Here is a 25,537-nt window from a genome sequence, read left to right on the forward strand (position 1 = left end):
CCAACTGGGGAGCAGGTCCAAGCGTCCACCAAGCGCTGGCTCCCGGCCCGGCGCCCTCGCGTTCCCTGCACACAGTAGGCGCTTGACAGGGCGCGCTGAAGAAATGCCCACTTCTGGGTACTGCGGCGCACGACTTCGGCCCATTGCACAGGACAGTAAAGCTGGACGGACGTGGGAGGCGCCGCGGCCCGCGTTTCCGTGAGACCAGACCCAGACACAGGTCAGGGCGGAGCCAGGCGGGCAGGCACGCGCGGCCGCCCAGCGCTTCCGCGCCCAGCTGCGCCCAGCTGCGGCCCGACCCCCGGCGCACCCCGGTTGGCTGCGGCTCGGAGGCTGGTGATTGGCCGGCGCAGTCCCGTCGCGGGTTCTGATTGGCTGTGACGCGCGGCCAGGCGAGGCCCCCGCCGGCGCCCCGGCTACCCCCAGCGCTGGGCGGTCATTGGGCGGCGTGATATCGCCGCGATTCCGCGGCCGTGCCGCCGCAGCCCTGCTGCCAGCAGAGCGCACCGGGCGGGCCGGTCTAGTGGCCATGGCGGGCGCCGAGGACGGGACGGGCCAGCAGCCGGAGCTCGACGAGGACGAAGCAGCGTATTGCCGGCGCTGGGGCGCGCAGCACGCCGGGGCCCGCGAGCTCGCCGCGCTCTACTCGCCAGGTAGGACCATCGGGGCCCCTCTAGGCCTGCAGTCACCAGCTTGGGCTGCAGACAGCGAACCTGGGTCTCCAGATCGGAACCCCAGCCTCAGGCCCCGCTGCAGAACTTCAGCATCGGCTTCTGTTTGCAAATAGTGCCCTCAAGTTTAGGGATGCAAATAGTGCCATCCCAGAGCTACTTCCAAGCCCAATCCGGAACCCCAGCCTTTAGGCTTTTTGGACGCAGACTTCCTATAGCAAGGAACTGCAATATCAGCTCCCGGGACTACAAACAGAGCTCCCATCGCGTCCCTAGATCCGAATCCTAGCCCCGGGGCACATACGGCTGCAAAGAGCGCCCTGGACTTAGGGACCCCACCCCCACCCCAGAACCCAGTACAAGTCAGAGGCAGCTTCTCAGCTATATACATTGCCCCCAGCCTCCTGAAAGTCACACCCCATCCCAGTTTCCCCAGATCCGAAATTCATACCCTGGAACCCCATCTGTGCCCTTGCTAGGGCCCTGGGCTGGAAACGGTGACCTTAGCCCCCAAATCGGAGCACATCAGCCCCCTGCTCAGGGAACCCCAATTTAGGGGCCCCCAGCTACCAAGAGCCCCGGACGCCCTTCCCCCAAAGCCCCATCCTAGTCATAGTTCCAGTGGCTGAAACTACAGACCACCATTCCCTCTCTCCCCTCCACCACCCTCTACCACTCCATGCCATGAGCACTCTCAGGTATTCCGGAATTGCCCGCAGGGGAGAGCGTTGCACATCCTCTAGTTTAAGTCCCTCCCACACACAAGCCACAACTCCATCCCTTGCCCTTCCCGAGTGGATATATTGCCCCCTCCATTCTTGGATGTGGAGTCCCCATATTCCCCACACCAGACCACGACTTGTTCCCATTCTGCCCTCGGGCTTCTTACCGCTGTGCCTACCATTTATGTATGCTCCAGCAAGCTCGAGCCCCCACCTCCTTATCTGACTTCCTCCTGAGCCCCAGGAATCTCACTGCCTGGCCCCAAGAAGGCCAAGTGTGCCCAGGTGTTAAGGAAGTGCCTTTGAGGACTCCAGAGTCAGGTGACTGGGATCTGGTCATCACACCAAGCTTTGTTTGCCAAACATTCTGACACCTTAATGCTTGCCACTGTGCCCAGCCCTAGCCTGGTGAGGACATGGATCCACTGCCACCTTTGGCTTGTATGGCCTCGGTTTGTGTATCACCTCTGCCATAACTGGGGCTGCATGACATTGGACCATTTGCTTTCTCATTGAGGATCACCAAAGATCTTTCTGGACTTGCAATTCCATGTTCTGAATGTGATTTTCTTCTGACCTGACTTAGGCACCTGGCCCATGCTGTCTATCATGGTTTCTTCAGTCTTTTCCCAAAACACTCAGCCTGTGACACTCCTCCCCTCCTAGGGCAGGCTGGGCTTGGCCTCCCGACTGCTACCTAGTTGTATGACCTGGGTCAAGCCACTTTCCCTCTCTTAAGCCTGTTTCCTCCCCTTTAAAATGGGTACAACGTAAAGTTTATTTGTTCCTTAGTGATGTTAGGAAGAGAAAATGAGGTCATCTACTTTGGCATATTGCCTGGCATATAGTAGGTGCTCCCTGCTGTTAACCCAGTACTCTGACCTTTCCTGTGAATCTTGGAAAGCTCCCTCACTTCTCTGGTCCTCAGACTGGCCACCTGGACATCGAGGGTAAGGATTCAAAGGTCTTCTCCTTTGGTGTCCAGCCCTGCCCACTCAAGTAAACCCTACGTACTTTAAAGCAAATCATAAGTGGGCATTCTGAGCCCCCCCCCCAGGACATAATCTTCCCATCCCACCCTGATGGCATCTTTGTCTGGTTCTGGTCTCCTCGGGTGCCTTTCACTCTGAAGAATAGCCGTGCAGGGATCAGAGGCTGCAGAGCTCCTGTACCCCAACCTGTAGTCAAGGCCTAACTCCTGACATGGAGTTTGAGGAGCTGGGGTGTGTGGAATGGAGGGAGAGAAACTGGCCAGACTGGTTTCTCCAAATTCATAGGGTTTCCCCTTTCCCCTTCCCTGTGTAACCTTGAGGAAATACCTTGACCTCTCTGAACCTGACCTATAAAATGAGGAACCAGGCTCACTACATATTAAGCAGCGTTGTCCTGGTCCCTGTTCTAGACTGTGGGGGCAAAGTGGTGAACAAGACAGGAAGAATGGGGTTAGTATTTCAGTAAGCCCAGTGTAGAAGGGAAATATCTTGCTTGCCCAATGGTAACAAGTGCTGTGGAACAAATATATAACCAGAAAATGGGGAAGTTGGGGACAGTTACATTTTAGAGGAGGCAGTTAAGCTTCACTGAGCAGGTGACATTTGAACACAGACCTGAAGGGAGGGAATCATGAACGTATTTGAGGAAGATTTAGTCCGGACCAGGAATACATACAGCAGGTGCAAAGGCCCTGAGGTGGGAGCATGCCTGGAGAGTCTGCAGAACAGCAAGGAGGCTTGTGGGCTGGAGCAGAGTGAGGGGAGGGAGCGTAAGAGACATTTCTGGGTTCCAGGATTAGATTCTTGAGATTCCTGGGGCTAGTGGGTTGGAATTGTGATAGTTGGCAGCAGTAATAAGGCAAAGAAAATTTATTAAGCCCTGTCGTGTGCTGGGCATTTTCCCCACATGCTCTTCATGTAGTCCTCACTCCAGTTGTCTGAGGAGCACCTTAGTATTAACTCCATTTACAGGAAAGGATTCTGAGACCCCTGTAGCCTTGTCATAGAGAATGTGTTCTTCTACACTTGTCCTGCCTGGATTGGGCTTGCACCTGCCCCCACAAGAAGGGAAGTTGGCTAGGCCAGGGATTGTGTCTGTTTGGTTTCCCTAAAGTGCCTGGCACTTCGCGAGTACCCCACCCATCGTCACAACATTTCCTGAGGCTCAGCAAAGAGTAGTGACTTGTCCATGGTCACACAGCCAGTTAGCAGCAGGGCCAGAACCAGAACACTGGTGGGGGGCGTTCTGGGTCTTGTGTTCTTAATCTTCACTGTGGGAGTGAGCCAGCTCAAGGTGGGTGTGTGGGAGGGGGACCATTGTTGCAGGGCAGCTGAGCAGAGAGAATGGGCCTGGTATCTATGGGGAGCTTGAGTTATCTGATCAGCACGGCATGGGGTGGAGAGTGGAGTAGTAGAGGTGAGGCAGCTGAGCCTAACCCCCTGGGCCCTGAGTGTCTGGCCGAGGAGTTGAGGCCTGGTCCTGCAGGTCCTGGGAGCCGGAGGATCCCACAGCCCGCTCCACTCTCGATTTGAGTTTTGAAGCAGCAGCTGCCCTATAGCAGGTGCCAGGATTTGTAAAGGGCCCACTGAGCTTGGCAGGCCTCCCCTGGCCTCATGTGCAAGCCAACAGGTGAGGAAGGTGCCAGCTGAAGCCTGCCTATAAGTGCCCTGGGCTCCAGGGATAGATCCTGAGAGGTTGCTACAGCCCACTGTTCACCTCCCCCCGCCCCAGCTGCCTATAGATATCCTCTGCCTGGACACAGGGGCTCTTAGTACAGGGTTAGGGAAAAGGCACAGGGTGTGAGGAGTACTGAGCGGAGGTCTTGGCCTGTAGCCCCAGAGCTGAGCCTAGGCTCAGTCCTCCAAATGGGCCTGACTAAAGCCAGAGGACAGAGGCTTGGGACCCCTACCCTGGCCGCTCCTGGTCCCTGCCACACTCTGGCCTCCCTCAGTCTTTTTGTTTTTCCATTTCTTTGTCTCTCCTTCACTCTGGCCATGCTGTTTCTCTTTTATTCTCTGTCTCCCTATAATCTCTCTGTTTTTCCCTGTCTTCTGTCTCTGTTTCTCATCTCTGTGTCTCTTGATTCCTGTTCTCTGATATCAGTCTCTCTGTCTCTCTGTTCCCTGCCTTCTTCCTATCTCCTGTCCACACTTTCTTGAAGCTGAGGGTCTCCTAATGGCTAAAACCCATCAAAATTATGTTATTCAGACCTTGTCTGACTGAATTAGGAGGTTTGGGCCTGATGCCAAACCTCTGGCCGCAGCCTGCCCCCAGGAAAGCGGAGGTGGCTGGGGCCTGGCTCCTGACCTCCTCTGCCCCTCCCAGCCCTACACCACCACCACACACAATCCGGCCCCCTCCCCAGGCAGTGCTGTCACTCAGCTCAGATCGTGGGCTCTGGCCAGGCCAGGGTGGCTCAAGAAACCAAGTTCCCAGCTCCCTGCCAGAGTCAGCCTGAGTTCTTGTGGCCTGAGCAAAGCCCTTTTCCTTCCTGGGCTCCAGCATACCAACCTGTAAAGTGACAGCATTTAGACTAGTTGACCATGCAGCTCTGTCAGGCTGACTGTTCGTGCTGTGACTTAGGTGACTCTCGAGTGGCTCTGGACAAGCCACTTCATCTCTCCAGGCCTAGTGTCTCCCTCTGAAGGGTGGTACAAAGGTCCACAGAGTATGGTGAGGGCTGACTGATGTTATTCCTGACATTGTACCTGGCATGTAGGTGGGATTTAATGAAGGCCATTTATTATTGTAGATGTGGTTTTTTCCTGTATTTTTTCTAAAGTGAGAAGTGGGGGAGGCAGTCAGACAGACTCCCTCATGCACCCGACCGGGATCCATCTGGCATGCCCACCAGGGGGCGATGCTCTGTTGCAACTGGAGCCATTCTAGCGCCTGAGGCAGAGGCCATGGAGCCGTCCTCAGCGCCTGGGCCAACTTTGCTCCAGTGGACCCTTGGCTGCGGGACGGAAGAAAGAAATAGAAAGGAGAGGGGGAAAGGAAGGGTGGAGAAGCAGATGGGTACTTCTCCTGTGTACCCTGACCAGGAATCAAACCGAGGACTTTCACACGCCGGGCCTATGCTCTACTGCTGAGCCAACCAGCCAGGGCTGTATATGTGTTTTTTATGGATCAAAGTTGCAGTCTTTGGTCTGCAGAAGGATCCAGATTCCAGAGGCCGAAGAGAATGATGGGAAAATACTCAGAATACAGGGACATTCTCCATGGCATGGGGAGAAAGCGAGGCAATCTTTGGAATCAGGATAGCCCCAAACGTTCAGGTGTCTACCGGGTCCCATTTATGAGTCCAGGATCCAAACCCAGCTTCTTCATTTTTACCCACTGAGCCTCAGTTTCCTCATCTGGGAAATGGGATCACACAGTTCCTCTGTGGAGAGACTGAGACTTGAATGAGAGACTATGCCTCAAGCTCAGAAACTCAGAGGACTGCAGGGGCCGGGCTAGGACTGCCACCAGTAGAGGAGGGGACCAGGATGAACTGGGAGCTCTCACCCCCTTCTGATGGGGAAGCCACTGTTGCTCAGACCCCAGGGTGGCCAGAGTCCTATGTTCTCAGGGAAGCAGGATATAGGAATGTTATGTGTTGTTGTTGTTGTTTTTAAGCGTAGCTAATTTTTTTAACAGAGCAAAAGATGCCAGAGGGAGTGGGTCTGTGGCATCTCTGATGTGGGCTAAACCTGGCACTGCAGCTGTGACAGGCCTCATTGGGTGTCATTCATTATTCCTGTCACTGTTATGTTATCACATTGTTATCCCTGCAGGCTGGGCAGTGAGCAATCAGGTTGGCATTGAGGAATCAGCTGTCCCTTATCCCCAGCTGTCCCCCTCCCCAGGATTTCTGCTTCTGAGCTCCAGGCTTTGGCCACAAAGAGGAACCAGACAGGAAAATCCCTGCTGGGCCTGATCATGGGGACCTTAGCTGGGGGCTGTGAGGGTGGCAGGGCCACATGACCCAAAGGAAATAGCCCCTGATTGAGAAGCAGGAAGCAAGGGATCCTAGGTCCTCTCCTGCTGCTGTGTGACCCCTGTTGGGGTCCTTACTCTTTCTGGGTCTCAGTGTCCTCACCTGTACAAAAAGGGGCCAAGGGAATGTGACTGTGGGCATGTCCCTTCCCCACGCCGAGTCTTGGTCTCTTCATAGGGCAAAGAGAGGGCATCTACTCCAGGTCTGGCTCAGGGCACAGCTTGCTATTGTGTGACTTGGACAAGGCCCTTTCCCTCTCTCTCTCTCTCTCTCTCTCTCTCTCTCTCTCTCTCTCTCTGAGCCTGCTCTGTCAGGAACAACGTGCTTTGGGGAGGGGAGCCCAGAGACAAAGCTTGGCAGTTTTTCCTTTAGGATCATCTTTGGGAATTTTATTCCATAAGCATTTATTGAGCACAAAGTATGTGCCAGGGCCCTGGTGAGCAAACTAGACAGAGTTCCAGGCTTCCTGAGTTCACATTTGGCCAGGGGAAGACAGATGGTATACAGGCAGTGGAAGTCTCACATGATGGACCCCATGTTGGGGGAGCCCAAGGGTCAGAGGAGTAATCATGGATGGCTTCCTGGAGGCAGAGATTCCAGGTCGAGATTTGCAAGGACAGTGCCAAAGTCAGCCTGGTATAGAAGGGTGAAGGAAATAACACATACAAAGCACTAAAGAGAGGAGAGGACAGATGTGGAAGAAAACTTTATGTACCTGGCCCCTTCAGTGGATAATCACTCAGAGGGGCCCGCTTGGCCCTATTATCACTTAAGGTGATCCTGGCCCCGAGTGTGTTCAGGGCCACACGGGTAACAGGGAATAGAAGGAGGGACCAGGGATAGTAGGACAGGTAAGAGCAGGGTCTTGGGAGCCAGACCCTCTAGCCACAATGATCCTCATCTCTAGCGAACAAGCCGGGTAGTGTTGGGTTACTTCGTGGGACCACTCTGACCTTCAGATTTCTCATCTACCAAACAGCATCAGTTCAGCTGGTACCTGGCACACAGTGACTGCTCAGTCGATGATCTACACTAATAATATGGGAATTATTATTATTAAGGATCTTCCATGCCCTTGGGACCAGCTGCCTGGAAAGACAGTGTTCTCAGGGACCCTGTCACACATTCCATGGCACCCACACAGTGTTTTTACTTCCTTTTACTTTTTAAATTTTTAATTAAAAAGTATAAGAAAAGATTTTTGATATAGTACGTTCATAAATTTTCAATTCAAAAGGGAGTAAGTGAAAAGCTGTCTCAGCTATATAATATTTTATCTTTTTTACATAAATGGCTGCTGTTTGCTCTTAGCACAATGTCCTGGATAGTCTACTGTGTGCACACCCTGGCTACAGAAATGCTGTGGGCCACATTCATTTGGCTGATCCCCCGACCATGGACACCCAGGTTATTTCCCCTCAAACAAAGCTGCACTGAGCAAATCAGCTTGTCCAAGCTCATGTGTCTAGTCATAATATGTGACAACATTTTAAGAGATTTTACACCCACTTCTTGATTTCTGGCTTCTCTTGAGAAGTAGGGGCTGCCCTACCTGCTCACCTCTCGCCTCTCTCCCCACAGGCAAGCGCTTCCAGGAGTGGTGCTGCGTGGTCCTGTGCTTCAGCCTCATTGCCCACAACCTGGTCCACCTTCTGCTGCTAGCCCGCTGGGAGCACACGCCCCTCGTAATGCTGGGTGTTGGTGAGTGCCCACAGCGCAGCTGCCTGCCTGTTTCCACTAGGCCAGGGGCGCACCTATTGTCCGAGTCCCTGATGGCAGTTTGCACACGTGTATATGTTTGTGGGTGTGCATGATTGTGTTTGTGCACACGAGTGCAGTCCATGGTGTGGAAACCCCGCCTCTCATCTCAATCAATGGCACTTGTGTCCTTCCTGTCATTTGGGCCAAAAACCTGGGCATGAGCCTCAGCTCCTCTCTTCTCTCACATTTCATATCCAAAGTATCAGCAATGCTGTTGGCTCCACTTTCAAAATCTCCCCAGAATCCAACCATTACTCTTTAGCTTCACTGCCCCCACCCCGGTCCAGCCACCAGCCTCTCCCACTTGGACCATCATAGGAGCCTCCTCCCTGGTCTTCCCACTTCCACCTTTGCCTCCATTCTGCACGCATAGCCAGAGGGACCCTGTTAGAACCTCAGTCAGGTCTTGCCGCTCCCCTGTTCTCCCCTGTGTACTTAGGATGAAACACCAACTGCTCAGCACAGCCTGGCCCCAGCTCCTCCTCAAGATCTCATCTCCCTCCGCTCTGGCTCAGCCTTGCTCCCACCACACTGGCCTCACTGTGCTTCCGCCACGTGCTGGACACACCCCTCCCTCAGGGCCTTTGCATATGCTTTCCCCAGTGTCTGGAACACTTCCTAGACATACCTATATAGTTTATGACCTCGTCCAGTTGTCTGCTTAGAGTTCTCTGCTTAGAGGTCACCTCCTCAGGGAACCCCCCTCAATTACCCGTCAAAAATAGCAATCCCTTCACCCTCACCCTACTCTTTATATAATAGATTTCTTTGTTTATGTTTCCCCCTACTCAATTATCAGCTTCCTGAGAATAGAGATTTTTGTCTGTTCACTGCCGTGTTCCCAGCCCCAAGCACAAGGCCTGACACATTGTAAGTGTACAATAAACATTTACACTGAATGAATGAAGCAAGCTGCAACTTATTAGTACATGCTGAGTGTTTTCCCTCAGTCAGTCCTCACCCATTCACAGCCTGGGAATGGATGCTACAGTTATCACTTTTCAGATGAGGAAACTGGTGCTCAGAGAATAGACGGGCCCAGAGTTCTTAATTCACTGTCTCCATTCCTAGTGTTCAGTTCCCACAATCTCATTAAAAGAGTTCTGGCCGCCTTAGCCAGTAGTGCTCAGGCCAGCTGAAAAAGTCATCTGGGTCTAGGGTGGGGGTAGGCATGTGCTAGGGGGCCAGCACAACTGGAGGGAAGGGGGACTCACCCACCCAGTGCTGGGGAGCCTGGGCCCCACCCTCAGAAGTCAGACACGCCCCCTCTGCACAGAGGAGGGGGACCTGCGCCACCAGCCTCCCATTCAACGGCAGTCATGCAGACAGTGTGTTCCCTTAAGCCCCATCTGGGGTGGTTACAAGCCAGCCCCTGCAGACCTGGGTTTAAGTCCCAGCTCCACAACCTCTGCATGGCCTTGGGCAAGTGTCATTGCATCTCTGAGCCTTGTTTTCCACATCTTTTTTTTTTTTACAGAGACAGGGATAGATAGGGACAGACAGGAACAGAGAGAGATGAGAAGCATCAATCATCAATTTTTCAGTTTTTCATTGCTACACCTTAGTTGTTCATTGATTGCTTTCTCATACGTGCCTTGACCACGGGCCTTCAGCAGACCAAGTAACCCCTTGCTTGAGCCAGCGACCTTGGGTCCTAGCTGGTGAGCTTTGCTGAGACCAGATGAGCCCGTGCTCAAGCTGGTGACCTCGGGGTCTTGAACCTGGGTCCTCCGCATCCCAGTCTGACGCTCTATCCACTGCGCCACCACCTGGTCAGGCTCGTTTTTCACATCTTTTAAGTGAAGCTGCTCTCAGCACCTGCTGCCTAGCGCTCCTGTGAGGGCACAATGCGGGTGTGCATAACTGCTGGGAGGCCACCCAACTTACCCCTCACCAGGGCTTGTGCCTTCTGCCTCCAAGCTCAGTTTAATAGTGGATATTTCGTGACTGCCTATACTATGTGCCAGGCCCTAGACTGGGAACTTTTGGTGGCAACCTAGTAAGAAGGTTCTGATTACCATCCTCTGAGGGGCCAGGTGACCTGCCCATTGGCCCTCACTCGGGCAGCAGTAGTCTGGTATCACATATTCAGACCTGCCTGGCTTCTGAACCAGGGACTGTACAGCCTCCAGTTAGCATTGAGATGAGAGGGTGTTCTAGGCAGGGGCCCAGTTTGGGCAAAGAGCATCCTCAGAGCCCAGGTGTGTGTATTGTGAGCCAGGACAGTGGGCATCCCAGGCAGGTCACCACTCTCTCCCATGGTTGGGACCAGGCAGCTTCCCGCCCTGGGCCCTGGAGATCTCAGCCTGTCCGGCCAGCGCATCTGATTCCAGCTTCCCAATCTTGTACCTTTGCCTCTGGGCTGATAAGAGCAGACAATCCCGCGATAGCAGTGTTTACACAGTCCCTAATCAGTTTAAGTAGCCACACTGATTTGTGTGTTAACACGCAGGAGGTAAGGGCATTGTGCCAGCCTCCAGAGCCCGCCCCCTGCCCAGCATTATCTCTCCAGAGGTTCCGGTCCCTCTGCAAGGCCTTTGAACCGAGGGGAGGCAGGTGCCAGTTAATAAATGCAAACAGACAGCACAATGCTGGGGACACAGTCAAGATAAGAGCGTAGGCAGGGAAGAGGCGAGAGATCAAGGAAGGTTTCTCTGTAAAAGTGACATTTGTATAGAGACCTGAAAGAGGTGAGGGAGGGGGCCTGGCAGATATCTCTGGTAGGGGTATTCCAGGTAAAGGGGACAGCAAGTGCAAAGGCCCTGAGGCTGGTGTATACCCAGGGCTTTGGGGAATAGAAAGGAGTCCAGGGGTTTTATTCCAGAGGCTGTCAGCAGCCATTTGTGAGTTTCCAGCAGGGAGCTAACATTAACTGATGAGGTTGAAGTAGCTGGCTTGAGGGTAGATGCTTGAAGTGCCTGCCTGAGAGCCAAAGGGAGGTTGTCTGTCTAGCAGGAAATTAGAAATCCCAGTCTAGAATCAGGGAAGGCAACTAGAGAGCAAAATCTGGGAGGCCTAGGGGGTGGAGATGGTCTTAGAAGCTCTGGTGCTGGCCAAGCACCTCCAGGGCTGAGTGGGAGCGGAGCCCGAGGTCACTGGTGCTTCCAGGCCGGGGATGGGGGGGGGTAGGGGGCATGGCAAGAGGAGAATGTGTTTCCAGAAGACGGGGCAGCAAGGGACCGATGGATTTGGCCACATGGAGGTCATTACCCAACCAGGACTACTGTTGTCAATGAATGAGTGAACAAGTGAACAGTCCTGGGAGCCCTGAGCTGTGAGCTGTACTTGGAATGTGAAGGAAGGAAGTTGGTCTCTCTCTCTTTTTTTTTTTTTTTTTAGTGAGAGACAGACAGACAGGAAGGGAGATGGGAAGCACCAACTCTTAGTTGTGGCACTTTAGTTCATTGATTGCTTTCTCCTGCATGCCTTGACCAGGGAGCTCCAGCAGCCAGTGACCCCTTGCTCAAGCCAGCAACCTTGGGCTTCAAGCCAATGACCTTTGGGCTCAAGCCAGAGACCATTTCTATGATCCCACACTCTAGCTGGAGACCTTGAGGTTTTGAACCTGAGTCCTTAACATGCCAGGTCAACACTCTATACCAGTCAGGCTTAAGTTGGTCTTTGAAAGAAAGAGAGTAGGAGCTTTCTGGCAAACAGACAGAAGAGAGGATGTTCCAGATAGAGGGGGCACAGTGAGTGCAAAGTTGGCAGGAAGTCAGGTCACATGGCCTCAGGTCATGGCTGGCCTGGTAGGTGATTCTGAGTTAAAAACCAGGGTTTGGGTACAGGACTGTATGGACCAGCCTTCAGCAGTGTCCACTCTGCCTCAGTCACTCTGTCTCTACACCAGGCTTTGAGAAGGGCAGGGACGAAGAAGTCCCTACTGAGTGACCTGTGTGGAAATGGCCCCCCACCAAGGGGCCCCGGGATTGTCAGAAGAGCCCGGAGTGAGTCACTGCTCATTCCCTACCCCAGTGTCCTACAGACAGGGAAATAACCAGGCCAAAGCATCCCCGGGGAGAGCCATCCGACAGCCAGCCACCAGCCGCCGCCACCAGCTGGGACAAAGAAGCTTCTGTGTGCCCGCCTCTGCCACCCCTGCCCCCATTAAAGCAGCATCAGGCAACAGGCTTGGAGTCTAAAAACAGCCACCCGCAGAGGCCTGGGGATCACAGAGCCATTTCCTCCCAGAAGGAGGGGAGAGCTCATTCTGTCCCAAAATAATTCCTGACCTCTGTCCAAGTACACATCCCCCCCTGCTCGGCAGCCTGAAAGGCCAGGTGCTGATCATCTCACAGATGACGAGACTAAGGCTCTGAGAAGAGAGTAGTATTTAAACTACTAACTAGAGCTACATTTGGGGAGCATTCACTGTGTCCCAGGGACCGTGCTAAGCACTTTCCCTGCATTAGCCCATCTTATTAACTTGCTTTTAGTTAGGTGAAGTGAGTACTATGAAAATCCCCAGCCTTGGCTGGCTGGCTCCATGGTAGAGTGTCAGTCTGGCATGTGGATGTCCCAGGTTTGATTCCTGATCAGGGCACACAGAAGTGCCCATCTGCTTCTCCACACACACCCCCTTTCTCTCCCTCTTTCCCTCTCTCTTCTTCCCCTACTGCAGCCATGGCTAGATTGGTTCCAGGGAGTTGGCCTCGGGGGCTGAGGATGGCTCCATGGCCTCCACCTCAGGTGCTAAAAAAAAATGGCTTGGCTGCTGAGCAATGGAGCAACACCCCAGATGAGCAGAGCATCATCCCCTAGTGGGCTTGCCTGGTGGATCCCCTTCGGGGTGCATTCCGGAGTCTGTCTCTGCCTCCCCTGCTCTCACTAAAATAAATTATTTATTTATTTATTTATTTATTTTAATTTTTCTGAAGCTGGAAACGGGGAGAGACAGTCAGACAGACTCCCGCATGCGCCCGACCGGGATCCACCCGGCACGCCCACCAGGGACGACGCTCTGCCCACCAGGGGGCGATGCTCTGCCCCTCTGGGGCGTCACTCTGCCGCGACCAGAGCCACTCTAGCGCCTGGGGCAGAGGCCAAGGAGCCATCCCCAGCGCCCAGGCCATCTTTGCTCCAATGGAGCCTTGGCTGCGGGAGGGGAAGAGAGAGACAGAGAGGAAGGAGGGGGGTGGGGTGGAGAAGCAAATGGGCGCTTCTCCTGTGTGCCCTGGCCGGGAATCGAACCCAGGTCCCCCGCACGCCAGGCCAACGTCTACCGCTGAGCCAACCGGCCAGGGCCAAAATAAAATTTTTTAAAAAAGAAGAAAAAATCCCCATTTCTCAGACGTGGACGTGAAGGCACAGTGTCATCCCGAACACCTTGCGCTGGTCTCTGATGGCTTACTAGGAGCCCGGACTGCCCAGCCGCTGAGGGACCCTGGGCAGTGCTTTCCCCGAGTCTCATTTCCTCCTCTAGAAGTTGGGATGTGGTAGCGCTCATCACAGTAGACATGAAATGAGATAATACACATTTTTTTAAGTAGACATTATTTTTAGAACAGTTTTAGATTTACATAAAAAGAGCAGATAGCACAGAGAGTTCCCATGTACCTCTGCCCCCAGTCTCCCCTATTAGTAGCGTCTCATATCTTACATGAGTATCATACACTGGTTATAATTACTGTTCCAATATGGATACATTATTATGAACTCAAGGCCCCAGTTTATTCAGCTCGCCTTCGTTTTCACCTCATGTCCTCTCTGTGTTCCCGGATCCCATTCAGGATCCCACATCACATTTAGTGATCATGTCTCTTCAGGCTCCTGGCCGGGACAGTCTCAGATTGACATTGACAGTTTTGAGGAGGACTGTATTTCCTTGGATGCCCCTGTACGGGGGTCTGCCTGGTGTTTTCCTTAGACTGGGTTATATGTTTGGAGAGGAAGAGCTCAGAGGTAAAATGGCTTTTTTTTTTTTTTTTTTACAGAGACAGAGAGTGAGTCAGAGAGAGGGATAGACAGGGACAGACAGGAACAGAGAGAGATGAGAAGCATCAATCATTAGTTTTTCATTGCGCGTTGCAACACCTTAGTTGTTTATTGATTGCTTTCTCATACGTGCTTTGACCATGGGCCTTCAGTAGACTGAGTAACCCCTTGCTTGAGCCAGCGACCTTGGGTTCAAGCTGGTGAGCTTTGCTCAAACCAGATGAGCCCGCGCTCAAGCTGGCGACCTCGGGGTCTCAAACCTGGGTCCTCTGCATCCCAGTCCGACGCTCTATCCACTGCGCCACCGCCTGGTCAGGCGTAAAGTGGCATTTTTATCACATGGTACATAGCAAGGGCGCGTACTAACAACATGACTTAGCACTGTGATGCTGATCTTGGCGACCTGGCCCAGTTGGTGTCTGCCAGCTTTCTTCGCTGCGGAGTTACCCTCCTCCCCCTTCCAAACTGCACTCTCTTTAGAAGGAAGCCATTGTGCACGGCCCATACATAAGATATGGGGAGCTGTGACTCCTGATAATGCACTTTCTAACATCTGCATAGGACCAGGCACACAGGAAGTGCTCCAATGTTAACCGTTCCCACAAACACTGTTTTTTCTAATACAGACGCTCCTTGACTTAGGATGGGGTTACATCCTGGTAAAACATTTTAAGTCAAAAGTGCATTTAATACAACTAACCCACTGCCCACCGTAGCTTACTTAGCCTAGTCTACCTAAATGTGCTCAGTAACAGAGGCTACAGTTAGGCAAAATCATCCCACAAAGCTTATTTTATAATAAACCATGTAATGTATTAAGTGTATCACTGTCATATCATCGGAAAGTCTTAAGTTGCACCATTGTAAGTCAGCGACCTTCTGTATTGCTTTTATTGTTTTTCCTGTCATTTGTAAGGATTAAATGCTTAGGATGATTACGGAGATAAGATGTGTAACTGGCTTAGGACTGGCCCTGGTAGAGCGTAGGGATTATAAAAGATAAAACATTTAAGGCGCTGACATAGGCCTAAAGTGCCCAATAAATGTCAAGTAAAACAAATGATTAAATAGCTGGCATCTTCACCCAAAGGAAATGAGGGCATATGTCTACAGTCTTGCATATGAACATTTTCATGGAAGTTTGAGATATAACAGCCCTACCTGAAAACAACACCGATGTCCAACAGCAGAACGTATAGACACACTGCAGTACATCCAGACGATGGATACAACTCGGCAGTAAACAGGAGGAACTGCTGATACATCAGCTACATGGATGACTCTGGAAGTATGCTAATGAAAAAATCCAGACCCAAAGGAGCACATACTATATGAATCCGTTTATGTGAAGACCGAGGCAAAACCAATCAGTGATAAGCAGATCAGAGGTTGCACAGAACAGGGATGGGAGGAAAATTAGTGGACACAAGGCTGCCTTTGGATGTAGGCAGCATTTAGAGGCATTAGTGAGAGCTGTCAGGATAGAACCTCAAGAGGCACCTCCACTGACCCCTCACTATGCAAGTGAAGGTGCTGTGGCCCAGAGGGGACAAGAGACTTGCCCAGAGTCACACAGCAATGTGGTAGCAAGAGATGAGGCCCCCAATTCTTGATCTAGATTCACCTTAGCTCTTGGCCCCACAGCCTTTTTTCCATCCTCGAAGGGCGATGGTTTTAGAGACAGGTACACCTGCTTCTCCTCATCCTGTGCCTGCAGCTGCCACTTCTATGCCATGAGACTGGGGTGGGGGGGTCAGCTTCTCAAGAGCCCCTTTTCTCACCCAAGAAGTGGGGATAATAAATGATACCATCTCAGGTGGTGACAAGTACTGTGATGGAAATAAAGCATGGAGATGTGACCAAGAGCATCTGCCTGAGAGGTTGGCTTCAGCCAGGGGGGCTGGGTGAGATTTGCCCTGAACGAGAAGGTGGAGGAGGAGCCAGCCACTCAGGGGTCTTTAGGGGACGGGTAGGGTACCAGCTAGAGGAACAGCAAGTGCCGAAGCCCTTGGCTTCCATCTCCCTGGCCTCCCTAACTCCTGCCTGGGGCCACCCTCCCACTGAGTCACTGAGGAGCAGGGCAGCCCAGCCGTGGGTGGGGCCCTGGGTACACAGACCCAGAGGGCCCTGCTGAGCCCTGACCTCTCCCCAACCCAGCCACCTGTGGAGTGTCATCCTACACCTTATCCTCCAGCTTCCTCGTGCCAGGAGGTCGTGCTTGTCCCTAACTGCCTGCCTATCCTTGTCACCAAGAACTTGCAGGTGCCTGAATAGAGCTGTCTCCCCTGCCCCCTCCATCCGTTTCATGTTTGGTATCCATGGGGTGGAGGCTCCAGGGCCTCTGGAAAGTCTTCATTCATGGCTCCCTGACACTTGGGCCCAGGCATTGGAGCTGCATGTCCACTCATGCCCCCTCACTCTGATCCCCCTTCTCATGGGAGCCCTCCGGGGTCTTTTCTGCAGCTTCCACAGTTCCTCAGTGGCCTGGCCTCTTGTCACCAAGGGGCTGAGGGCCTGAGCAAAACTCAAAGAACCCTTGCGAATGGCCTAGCCGGGCCTTGAACAAGTTCACACAGAGAAACTGAGCCTGGGAAGAGGAAAACTGAGCCTAAGTCACATGACCCCGTGGACTAAACTTATCATCACTGAAAAGTGCATTCACTCGCTGCCACGTTTTCTAGCTTCTCCCGCCTCGTGTCTCTGTCCCAGAGTCGGTGAGCTCAATGTCCAATGCGTCTCTGGCTCTAGAGCTGGGCACACAGCACAGCTTTGTCTGACAGACTCAATGACTGAATAACAATAATAACAGTAACACAGCACAGCTTCTCACAGAATGTTGTCTTGACAGACTCAATGACTGAATACAGTAATAACAGTAATAGGTAATAGGGCTTACTGGGTGCCAAGTACTGTACTTAGTTCTTACGTTGGTTAATTCAGTGTTTACTGAACCCCAGATAAGTGCCAGGAACCAGGATACAGTCATAAGCAAAAGACTCAACTCCCTGCCTTTGTGGGGCTGGCATTCTTGGGAGGGACACAGGAAACAAAGAAAAATGAAGACCAAGGTGACAGGTGCTTGGAGAAAAGGAGACAGGCAATAGGAAATGCCGGAAGGTGAGAGTGGGTACAATTTTAGATCAGGAGTCCTTGGCGGACTTTGAGGAAAAACACGAAAGAAGTGAAGGAGTGAGCTGTGTTACATCTTGGGAAAGAACATTCCAGGCAGAAGGGAAAGCAAATGCAGAGACCCAGAGATGTGTAAGGGTGTGCAAGGGACGCCCAAGAGGGCTGAGATGCAGAGAGAGGGAAGTGTGATGGGCGTGGCACTGGGGTGTTACCTTGGGCAGGTGGCCGCCTGTCTGCCTCGGTTTCCCCATGTATACAGTATTGATGGTGCATCCTGCTGTGTTAATATTTGGACTACAAGTCTGGTTAAGAGCCCAGCTCTGCCATTCACCATCTATGCCACTTCAGCCTAGTTACTTCTGTTCTCCAAACCTCAGTTTCCATCTCTGTAAAGTGAGACTAAAAACAGTACCAACTTCTAACAAGTTATGAAAATTTTTTGAAATCCAGCATGTAAAGCACTTGTGTCTGACACTGAGAATGTACCCAATAAATGGTAGCTGCTATTTTTCTTAATCATCATCATTCCCATCTATCTAGAGGAAAGTGGGGCACAGAGAGGTTAAGTAACATGCCCAGTGTCACACAGCTAGTGAATGACAGTTGGAATTTGAGTCCAGCTCTAACAGCTCTTAACTTCTGTATCATACTGAACCCTCAAATGGGTGAATGGTGTTGGGGTCTCCAAGGGGACCCCAATCCAATTCTGAACCAATTGAGAACAAAGACAAAGAAAAGGCTGCTGGATGCCAATTTTCATATTTATTGTTGATAAAAGCTAGGTCAGATTGGGGAGCATGTGTCTCTCTGCACCAAAGGTACTTTTTGACACCAAACCCCGGAAGGACATTTCCATCACCGGCAATGCTCTAGCAGAGTGGGCTTCCCTATGTGGAGCTATTGGAGGTCAGTTCCTAATAGGGAAAGGTTGTGTTGATCTGAGCATGCCCAGTTTGCTCTCTACAATCCTGATCTCCCCTGGGGCAGAACAAATAAAGGCACAGATCCAGACTGATGCCAGGAGCATTATGCCTGCGGCTACACAGGAAAGAAAGTGTCCCAAGTAGAGAAGGGACAGCCTTTCCCCTAACAAATGAATGAATAAACAGGCAAACCAGTGAGTGAACATGTGACTCCCTGTTTGGGGTGGGCAGATGGGGAGATGTCCCCATGTGTGTCTCCTTGCCCCCACCTCCTGCCATTCACCCTGTTCTTTCCACAGTTGCAGGGGCTCTCATTGCTGACTTCTTGTCTGGCCTGGTGCACTGGGGAGCTGACACTTGGGGTTCTGTGGAGCTGCCCATCATGGGAAAGGTGCGTATATTAACCCAGCTTAGTCTGTCTCCTCTGAAAGGTGGTAGGGCTCTCTGACCCTGGATGAGCTCCCTTTCCTGTCCAAGCCTCTGTTTCCCTATCTGAAAGAATAAACCATCCTGGCCCCAGCCGATTGGCTCAGTGGTAGAGTGTTGGCCTGGTGTGTGAATGTCCCAGATTTGATTCCTGGTCAGGGCACACAGGAGAAGCTACCATGTGCTTCTCCGCCCCTCCCCCTTCTTTCTTTCTCTCCCCCTCCTGCAGCCATCAGCCCCTGGCACTGAGAATGCCTCAGGTGCTAAAAATAGCTTAGTTGCTGAGCGTGGCCCCAGATGGGCAGAGCATCAGCCCCAGACTGGGGTTGCCAGGTGGATCCCCACTGAGGCGTATGCAGGAGTCTGTCTATTTCCCCTCCTCCCACTTGGAAAAGAAGAGGAAAATAAAAGTGAGAGAGAAAAGATTAAACCAACCTTCCAGCCTGATCTATATGCCCCCCCTCCTCCAGGACTAGAACAGGAATCCCCTGGGATTTTCTGGAAGCAGAAGCATCAGGCATGTGACAGAGAGCTTTGATATATGTCCACGTCACCAGAATCCCTTGACTTTGGGGCACATCTTGTTCTCCTTTGTCTACCCTGCTGTGCCTTACTGTTTGTTTGTGTTCATTGAACTTTATCTTATACCAGTCTGACCTTTTTGGTTGTAAGTTACAGAAAATTCAATATAAACTGTTTTAACCAAGCAAAGGTACTGATTCATGTACTGAAAATTTCACAGAACCAGATTAAGGCATGGCTGGGTCCAGTAGGACAGACCAAGTGTACATATTCTTCAGACAGTCTCTCTCCATATCTGTCTCTACTTTCCTCTCTGTAGGTTTCACTCTTGCGTAGGCTTTCCCCTGGTAAGGTGGCCAAGATGGCTTCCAGCTTTCTAGATTTCCATTCTCAGCTCAGTACCCACCCCCAGTGGAAGGAGAACTTTTCCTTTCCCATAGTTATAGCCAAAGTCCCATGGCTTACTCCCATTGGCCCAGCTTGGGTCACATGCCCATCCCTCAGCCAGTCACTGTGGCCAGAGGGAGAGAATGTTCTGACTGGCTAAGCCAGGGTCACATGTTCATTCTTAACTGGGAGTGGAGGATTAGCCCCCTCAGAACAATTGTACTAAGAGAAGAGGGGGAGGGTATTATCAGAAAGAAGGCCTTAGATGCTGGGAAGAAATAGAGGGTCCTGCCTCATTGTGAGTGCCTCCTCAACTGTCATGGGGTAGGAAGGAAGGACAGAGATTGTGTCCAAGGTCCCTCAGCCCAGGTGGGAAACAGGCCCAAAGCCGGGCAGTACCAGTCTGAGGTCCCTATCGGGGCAATTCAACCTGTCTTCTGCTAGAGCTGCTAGCCCTAGACCCTGAGGCCGGGTGGGATCTGCGTCAGTGGCATGGTGGAATGTCCAGCATCCCAAAGTCAAGGAGACAGACTCAAATGAAGAGCGCGCAGGAGGTTGTGGGGAGAGGCTGACCACCACGGGCTGACTGGCCGGATCTACCCACTCCCGCCTCCTTGTCCCGCCCCAGGCTTTCATCCGGCCATTCCGGGAGCATCACATCGACCCAACAGCCATTACACGTCATGACTTCATCGAGACCAATGGGGACAACTGCCTTGTGACACTGCTACCACTGCTGAACATGGCCTACAAGTTCCACACCCAGAGCCCCGGTGAGTGTGCCTCCGTGGGCCATCAGGGACAAACACTCCCATTCCCATGAGCCTCCTGTGGCTTGAGTATGTGTTTGGCCCCTCACAGTGTTATAAAACAGTTTTTATTTAATTGCCTTCATGTAAAATTGAAATGTTGACATAAAGGTCTGTGTTCCAGCTTCTCTTAAACATCCAGTCTGGCTGTCCTGGGCCTTTGTTCCCATTGGCTTCTTCACTGGGTTGGGGCTGAGCTATATCTGCTGCCTTTAGACAGGACGCACACTCTCCAGTTTGCCATTGTCCCCAGTACAATGTCCTACACCAGCCTGAATCCTTGCTCATTTGTATTACCTGCCTGGCCCTGAGAACTTCTGGTTTTGCTGTCCTGGCTTAGTGGAAAGAGTATCTGCTGTGAACTCAGGCAGTCCTGCATTCAGATCTCTGCCATACCTATTTTAGGAAGGAAACTTGTCCCAAAGCAAGTCACTCCACTTCTGTAAGCTTTATGGTTAGGTGGGGAAATGAGTCCTTCCTTTTCCAGGTCTTATTCTAACAACTTGACACCTGATTGATCCTTAGAGCAACCTCCCTGTGGGTAGATGTGACGAGCATCTGTGGTGTAGTGAGTGCTGTGGTGCCCCACCCACATCCTCTTCCCAAAGGGTGTAACTGTCCCCTGGCTGCTATGAGTGGTGGCTGCTAACAGCTCCCAGCTGCCCCTTCTGAGAACCGCTAGGCCAGGTCCTGCCTCTCCCCTGGGGATAAACCTGAAGCCAGTGACAGGAACACCTACCACAGACCAGCCCCCTCGTTTCTGAGGGGGACTGACTATAAGGGCATTACCACTCCAGAGTCCCCCCACAGGGCCAGGCTGAGGCCAGCCCATCTTTGCTTAGCTCTTCCCCTGTCCTGATTCCCTCACTCCCTCAGATATCTTCCCAGAAGCAGGGTTCCCTTTACTCTCCCACCCCTGATAAGTCACGTGCGCCTGAATCCTTATCTCAGGCTGTGCTTCGAAGGAACCTGGACAAAGACTTACTCCCATTTTATTGATGAAGATGTTAAGGCTCAAAGAGGCAGAGTCGCTGACCTCGGCTCATACAGCCAAGAAATGTCATAGCAGTGTCTGAAGCCAGCCCTGCTGACTTCAGAGCTCACGTTCTTAAATGTTACTATGCTTATTCATTATGTGCCCGCTGAGCAGAAGGGGAGTCTGAGCTCGCCTGAGGCTACGTGGGAGGCTGCAAGGATGCCTGTCTGCTACCCTAGGATGGATGGTAGCAGCCTAGGGCCTGAGGCAAGGGCCAGGCTGGAGGTGGGCCCCCACCCCATGTGACAAGTATGCGGGTCCTATGGGTACCCAACCCTCTCCCACCCTGCAGAAGCCCTGGAGCAGCAATACCCCTGGGAATGCTTCGTCTTCTGCCTGATCATCTTCGGTACCTTCACCAACCAGATCCACAAATGGTCGCACACATACTTTGGGCTACCGCGCTGGGTCACCCTCCTGCAGGACTGGCATGTCATTCTGCCACGTAAACACCATCGCATCCACCACGTCTCACCCCATGAGACCTACTTCTGCATCACCACAGGTGCGCCTATAGCGTGGCATTGAATAGGCTACCCACCACCTCATCTGGCTACAACTTCATCCCCAGGCTCAGGAGGGCACAGGTCACAGTGGGAGGTCATTCAGTCCTTGCCCTGTGGGAACGTTCTCTCAGAACACATTTATTGAGCACCTACTATGTGCCAGGTACTCTTCAATGTGCTAAGGACACAGCTGTAAATAAGACAGAACCCTCCCACCACCACCTCATGGAGTTGGAATTCCAAGCACCCATCTACCCAACAATTATATTAAGCACCTACTAGGTGCCAGGCACTGTTCTGGACTTAGGACACAGCACTGAACAAAATAGGCAAAAATCCTTCCTTCAAGGCATTGACATTCTAATAGGGGACACTCCAGACAATAAATAAGGACTAATCTGATATGCTGTTATGGAGGAAAATAAAGCAGGGAGAAGGAAATGGGAAGCTTTGCCTCTTAAATAGGGTAGTCAGGGAAGGCCTCACTGAGAAGGTGACGTTTGAACTGAGGGAGAAGGCCATGCAGATCTGAAGGAAGAGCACTGCAGGTAGCAGGAACCTGTGGGTGCAAAGGCCCTGAGGCAGGAGCATGTGTATTTGAGGGGCAGAGTGATAGCAGAGATGACAAAGTCCTGGTTTGAGAATTGTTATGAAAGGAAGTAAAGCAGGGTAAAGGGCCGAGAGGCATGGGGGGTTTGGGGAAGGAATGGCTGTTCATATAAGGTCAGAGAGCTGAAATAAGTGTAGGAGGGACCTTGCAGATAAATAGAGAAGGATCAGTCCAAGCAAAAGGAACAGCAAGTACAAATGTCCTGAGGCAGGGAGATGCCTAGAGTGATGTGGAATAGTAAGGAGGCACACATGCCATTGGTAGTGGGCCAGTGCCAGAGAAGTGGAGTGAGGTGAGGTGGGCGAGCAGGTTTTCCAGTGTCAGCTGGGCGTCTTTCAAGGTTAAGGATATAAGGTGCTATCAAGTCGGGCCAACTTGATCTGTCATCTCCTCTATGTGTGCCCTTAGAAGACTCAAGCCTCCCCAGATATCATGGTTCTAATCCATGAAATGGGTCTGCAGCCACTCCCTTCACATGCCACCTGGGCGGGGCTGGATGTAAATGGCAAGATGGCAGATGCAAAGTGCTTAACACATAGTAGGAACTTGATAAGCTACTGGGGTTTCTTTCAGCTTTTTTGTTTTGTTTTTCTGGAGGCAGCACTGAAAGCCACAGAAAGTATTTTTTGCATGTCCTAAAGTCAGGCTCTTTGAGAGCAGGTGGAGGTGAGACTTTAGGCCGCCTAGTAGGACTTCAGTTCACTGCTCAGCCGGGCCTGGGATCAGTCTTGGTTTGGCCACTCCCCTCTTAAGTCTCAGTCTGCTCATGTGAAAAAGGGAACTGATAATAGTATCTACCTGGTTTGGATCCAAATTGTAATAAAGCTATGAAATAAGATTGTGAGTAATATGTTTTGAGCACCTACTATGTGCTAGGTGCCATTCTAGGCCCTGGGGATCAATAGTGAAAGAACATGAGGTTCGCTGTTTGGAGTTGACATTCTAGTTGGGGGGTAGGGAGAAAAACCAACAAAAAATAGAGAAGTGTTGAATTAATGGCATTAGTTACATTATCATAAAGGCTATCAAGAAATAAAAGAGGGGGATGTGACAGACCTGGAGTACATTTAAGCGGTGGTCAGGGAAGCCTTCCTGGGAGAGGTGGCATTTGAGCCAAGTGATACAAAATACTGCCACCATGCCTAGCATATAGTAAGTGCTCAGTAAGAAAGTGAATGAGAGGGGGTATGGAGGCATGTCTGAGTAGCCCAAGCCCATTGATGGGAGGCCCCCATTCCCAGATTCATTGATCAGTCCTTCTCCCCTCCTCTCTGCAGACCCACAACCATTGCTCCTGCCCCAGGGAAAACCAGCTCTCTCCCTATACTCCCTCAACTACTGCTCTCCCATTCAATCCCTCGGCGCCCTGTTTCCACCGCAGGCTGGCTCAACTACCCTCTGGAGAAGATGGGCTTCTGGCGACGCCTGGAGGACCTCATCCAGGGCCTGACGGGCGAGAAGCCTCGGGCAGATGACATGAAATGGGCCCAGAAGATCAAATAACTCCTCCAGCCTGCCAACTCGTTGCCAACCTTCCCCAGCCTCCCCAAACCGAAGCCATCTGCCAAATCCCAGCCTTCCCGGCACTGGCCCCTCCAGGTGGAGGGGATGCCTCCTGGGTGGACCAGGGCACCCCCAGCCCACCCTTCGTGACACAGAATACTTGAGCCACTGATTTTTCATTTCCTTTTTTTTTCCATTTTCTTTCCTTGGCCCCCCCCTCCCTAGCTACCTGAGATGCTCTGTCTGCCAAGCCTGATTCTGCAGAAAAAGGAGCCCCTTGGGTAGAGGGGAAGCTCACCCACTCCCTACACTCCAACCTCCCCTAGCCCCACTGGGCAGCCCTCAGCGCGGCTGGCATTGGGGCCACTAAGTCGTCTTATCTGTCCCTCCTTGTCTGTCCCCTGTAGTCTGGGAGCCCCCAGGCACACTGAAGTGTCCCTGGAGTATTGCCCTGGCATAGCCCTGCATATTGACTCCAAAGTCCTTGGTGGACAGCCCTATCCATTCAAGGATAGCAAAATGCAGAAAGGGTCTAAGGGCACTAGGCCAGAAGAGGCCAGAATCCCTGGCCCAACTCTGGACCCTCCTCCTCCCTTGCCCCTCCCCCATCTCTCCACATGATTCCAGCCAGAGCTGATGTTTCTATGTGAAGGAAGGAACATCATAGGGCGTGGACCCTGCAATGGGCCTTGATCATTTGGAAGGGGACATAGTGTCCCCTCTAGCCAGGGGTATGTCAGAGAAGGAAGAGTGGGGCTTTTTTTGTTTGTTTTTTTGTTTTTTTTTTGTTTTTTTTTTAAAGGTGCTTGCTTGTTTAATGTAAATAATAGAAAGCCTTAATATCTTTTCTGTAACACGGAGTAATATTTTAATGTCATGTTTTGGATGTACATAATATATTTATAACAAAGCAGCAAGCGTCTACTTACCTTGGGCTGCCTCGTGTTTCCTGGTTGGCTGGGGAAGGGGGAGTACGGAGTCTGGAGGGTAAGGCCTGACCCCTAGCCTATCCCCAGCCCCCCCCCCCCCCCGGACTCAGGATGGGGACGTTGTCACCTGAGACAGTGAATTAGTGTTGATATCTGCTCCAAATATTTAAAGGGACCCATGATTTGGTGAGGAATGGTTCTCTTGCAGGAGATCATGATGAGGGTAATGAAGGCTGATCCCCATTAGTGAATTCCTTCAGGAAATGTTTATTGGCATCTAGTGTGTGCCAGGCTCGGACTTGGACTCTGGGACCGGACCCTGCAGTGAGCACAAACAGAAAAAGACCCTAGTGGAGATGACCTCCTAGGGAAAGGACAGTAAACATAAATAAATGCACATGGGCATTCAGATGCTGATTTGCAAAGAAAACTAAACAACATGGAACCATATTGGAAAAGCAGGATGGGGCTGTTTGCAGGGTGGTCCAGGAGGGCCTGTCACAGAGTTGACATTTGAGCTGAGATCTGGAGTAAGAGATGAAGCCAACTGGGGTGAAAACTGGGAAGATGCTGCTTGAGTGGACAGCAAGTGCAAAGGTCCTGAGGCAGGAACAGGCTTAGGTTTTTTAAGAGATAGCATGCTTGTACTGAAGTGAACAAGGGGAAAGTGGAAGGTGAGGTTGGGAAAGTAGGG

General features: G+C 51.9%; 1 protein-coding gene across 1 annotated transcript; it reads left to right on the forward strand.

Moving 5' to 3' along the window:
* Positions 1-419: 419 nt before the first annotated feature.
* On the forward strand, positions 420-24,842 carry PEDS1 (plasmanylethanolamine desaturase 1). The gene is made up of 6 exons (XM_066387520.1): positions 420-653; positions 7,950-8,069; positions 18,415-18,506; positions 20,079-20,223; positions 21,588-21,800; positions 23,793-24,842. The coding sequence occupies exons 1-6, from the start codon at positions 530-532 to the stop codon at positions 23,912-23,914; spliced, it is 816 nt and encodes a 271-aa protein (XP_066243617.1). The 5' UTR covers positions 420-529; the 3' UTR covers positions 23,915-24,842.
* The last annotated feature ends 695 nt before the right edge of the window (positions 24,843-25,537 follow it).

Source organism: Saccopteryx leptura, chromosome 5 (genome assembly GCF_036850995.1).
Source record: "Saccopteryx leptura isolate mSacLep1 chromosome 5, mSacLep1_pri_phased_curated, whole genome shotgun sequence".
NCBI classification, from domain to species: domain Eukaryota; kingdom Metazoa; phylum Chordata; class Mammalia; order Chiroptera; family Emballonuridae; genus Saccopteryx; species Saccopteryx leptura.

Excerpts from the sequence above, each read along its gene's own strand:
- PEDS1 (XM_066387520.1), top strand. The coding sequence starts at position 530 with ATGGCGGGCGCCGAGGACGGGACGGGCCAGCAGCCGGAGCTCGACGAG. Across the intron at positions 654-7,949 it reads CGCCGCGCTCTACTCGCCAG|GCAAGCGCTTCCAGGAGTGG; the intron begins GTAGGACCATCG and ends CTCTCCCCACAG. Across the intron at positions 18,507-20,078 it reads AGCTGCCCATCATGGGAAAG|GCTTTCATCCGGCCATTCCG; the intron begins GTGCGTATATTA and ends GTCCCGCCCCAG.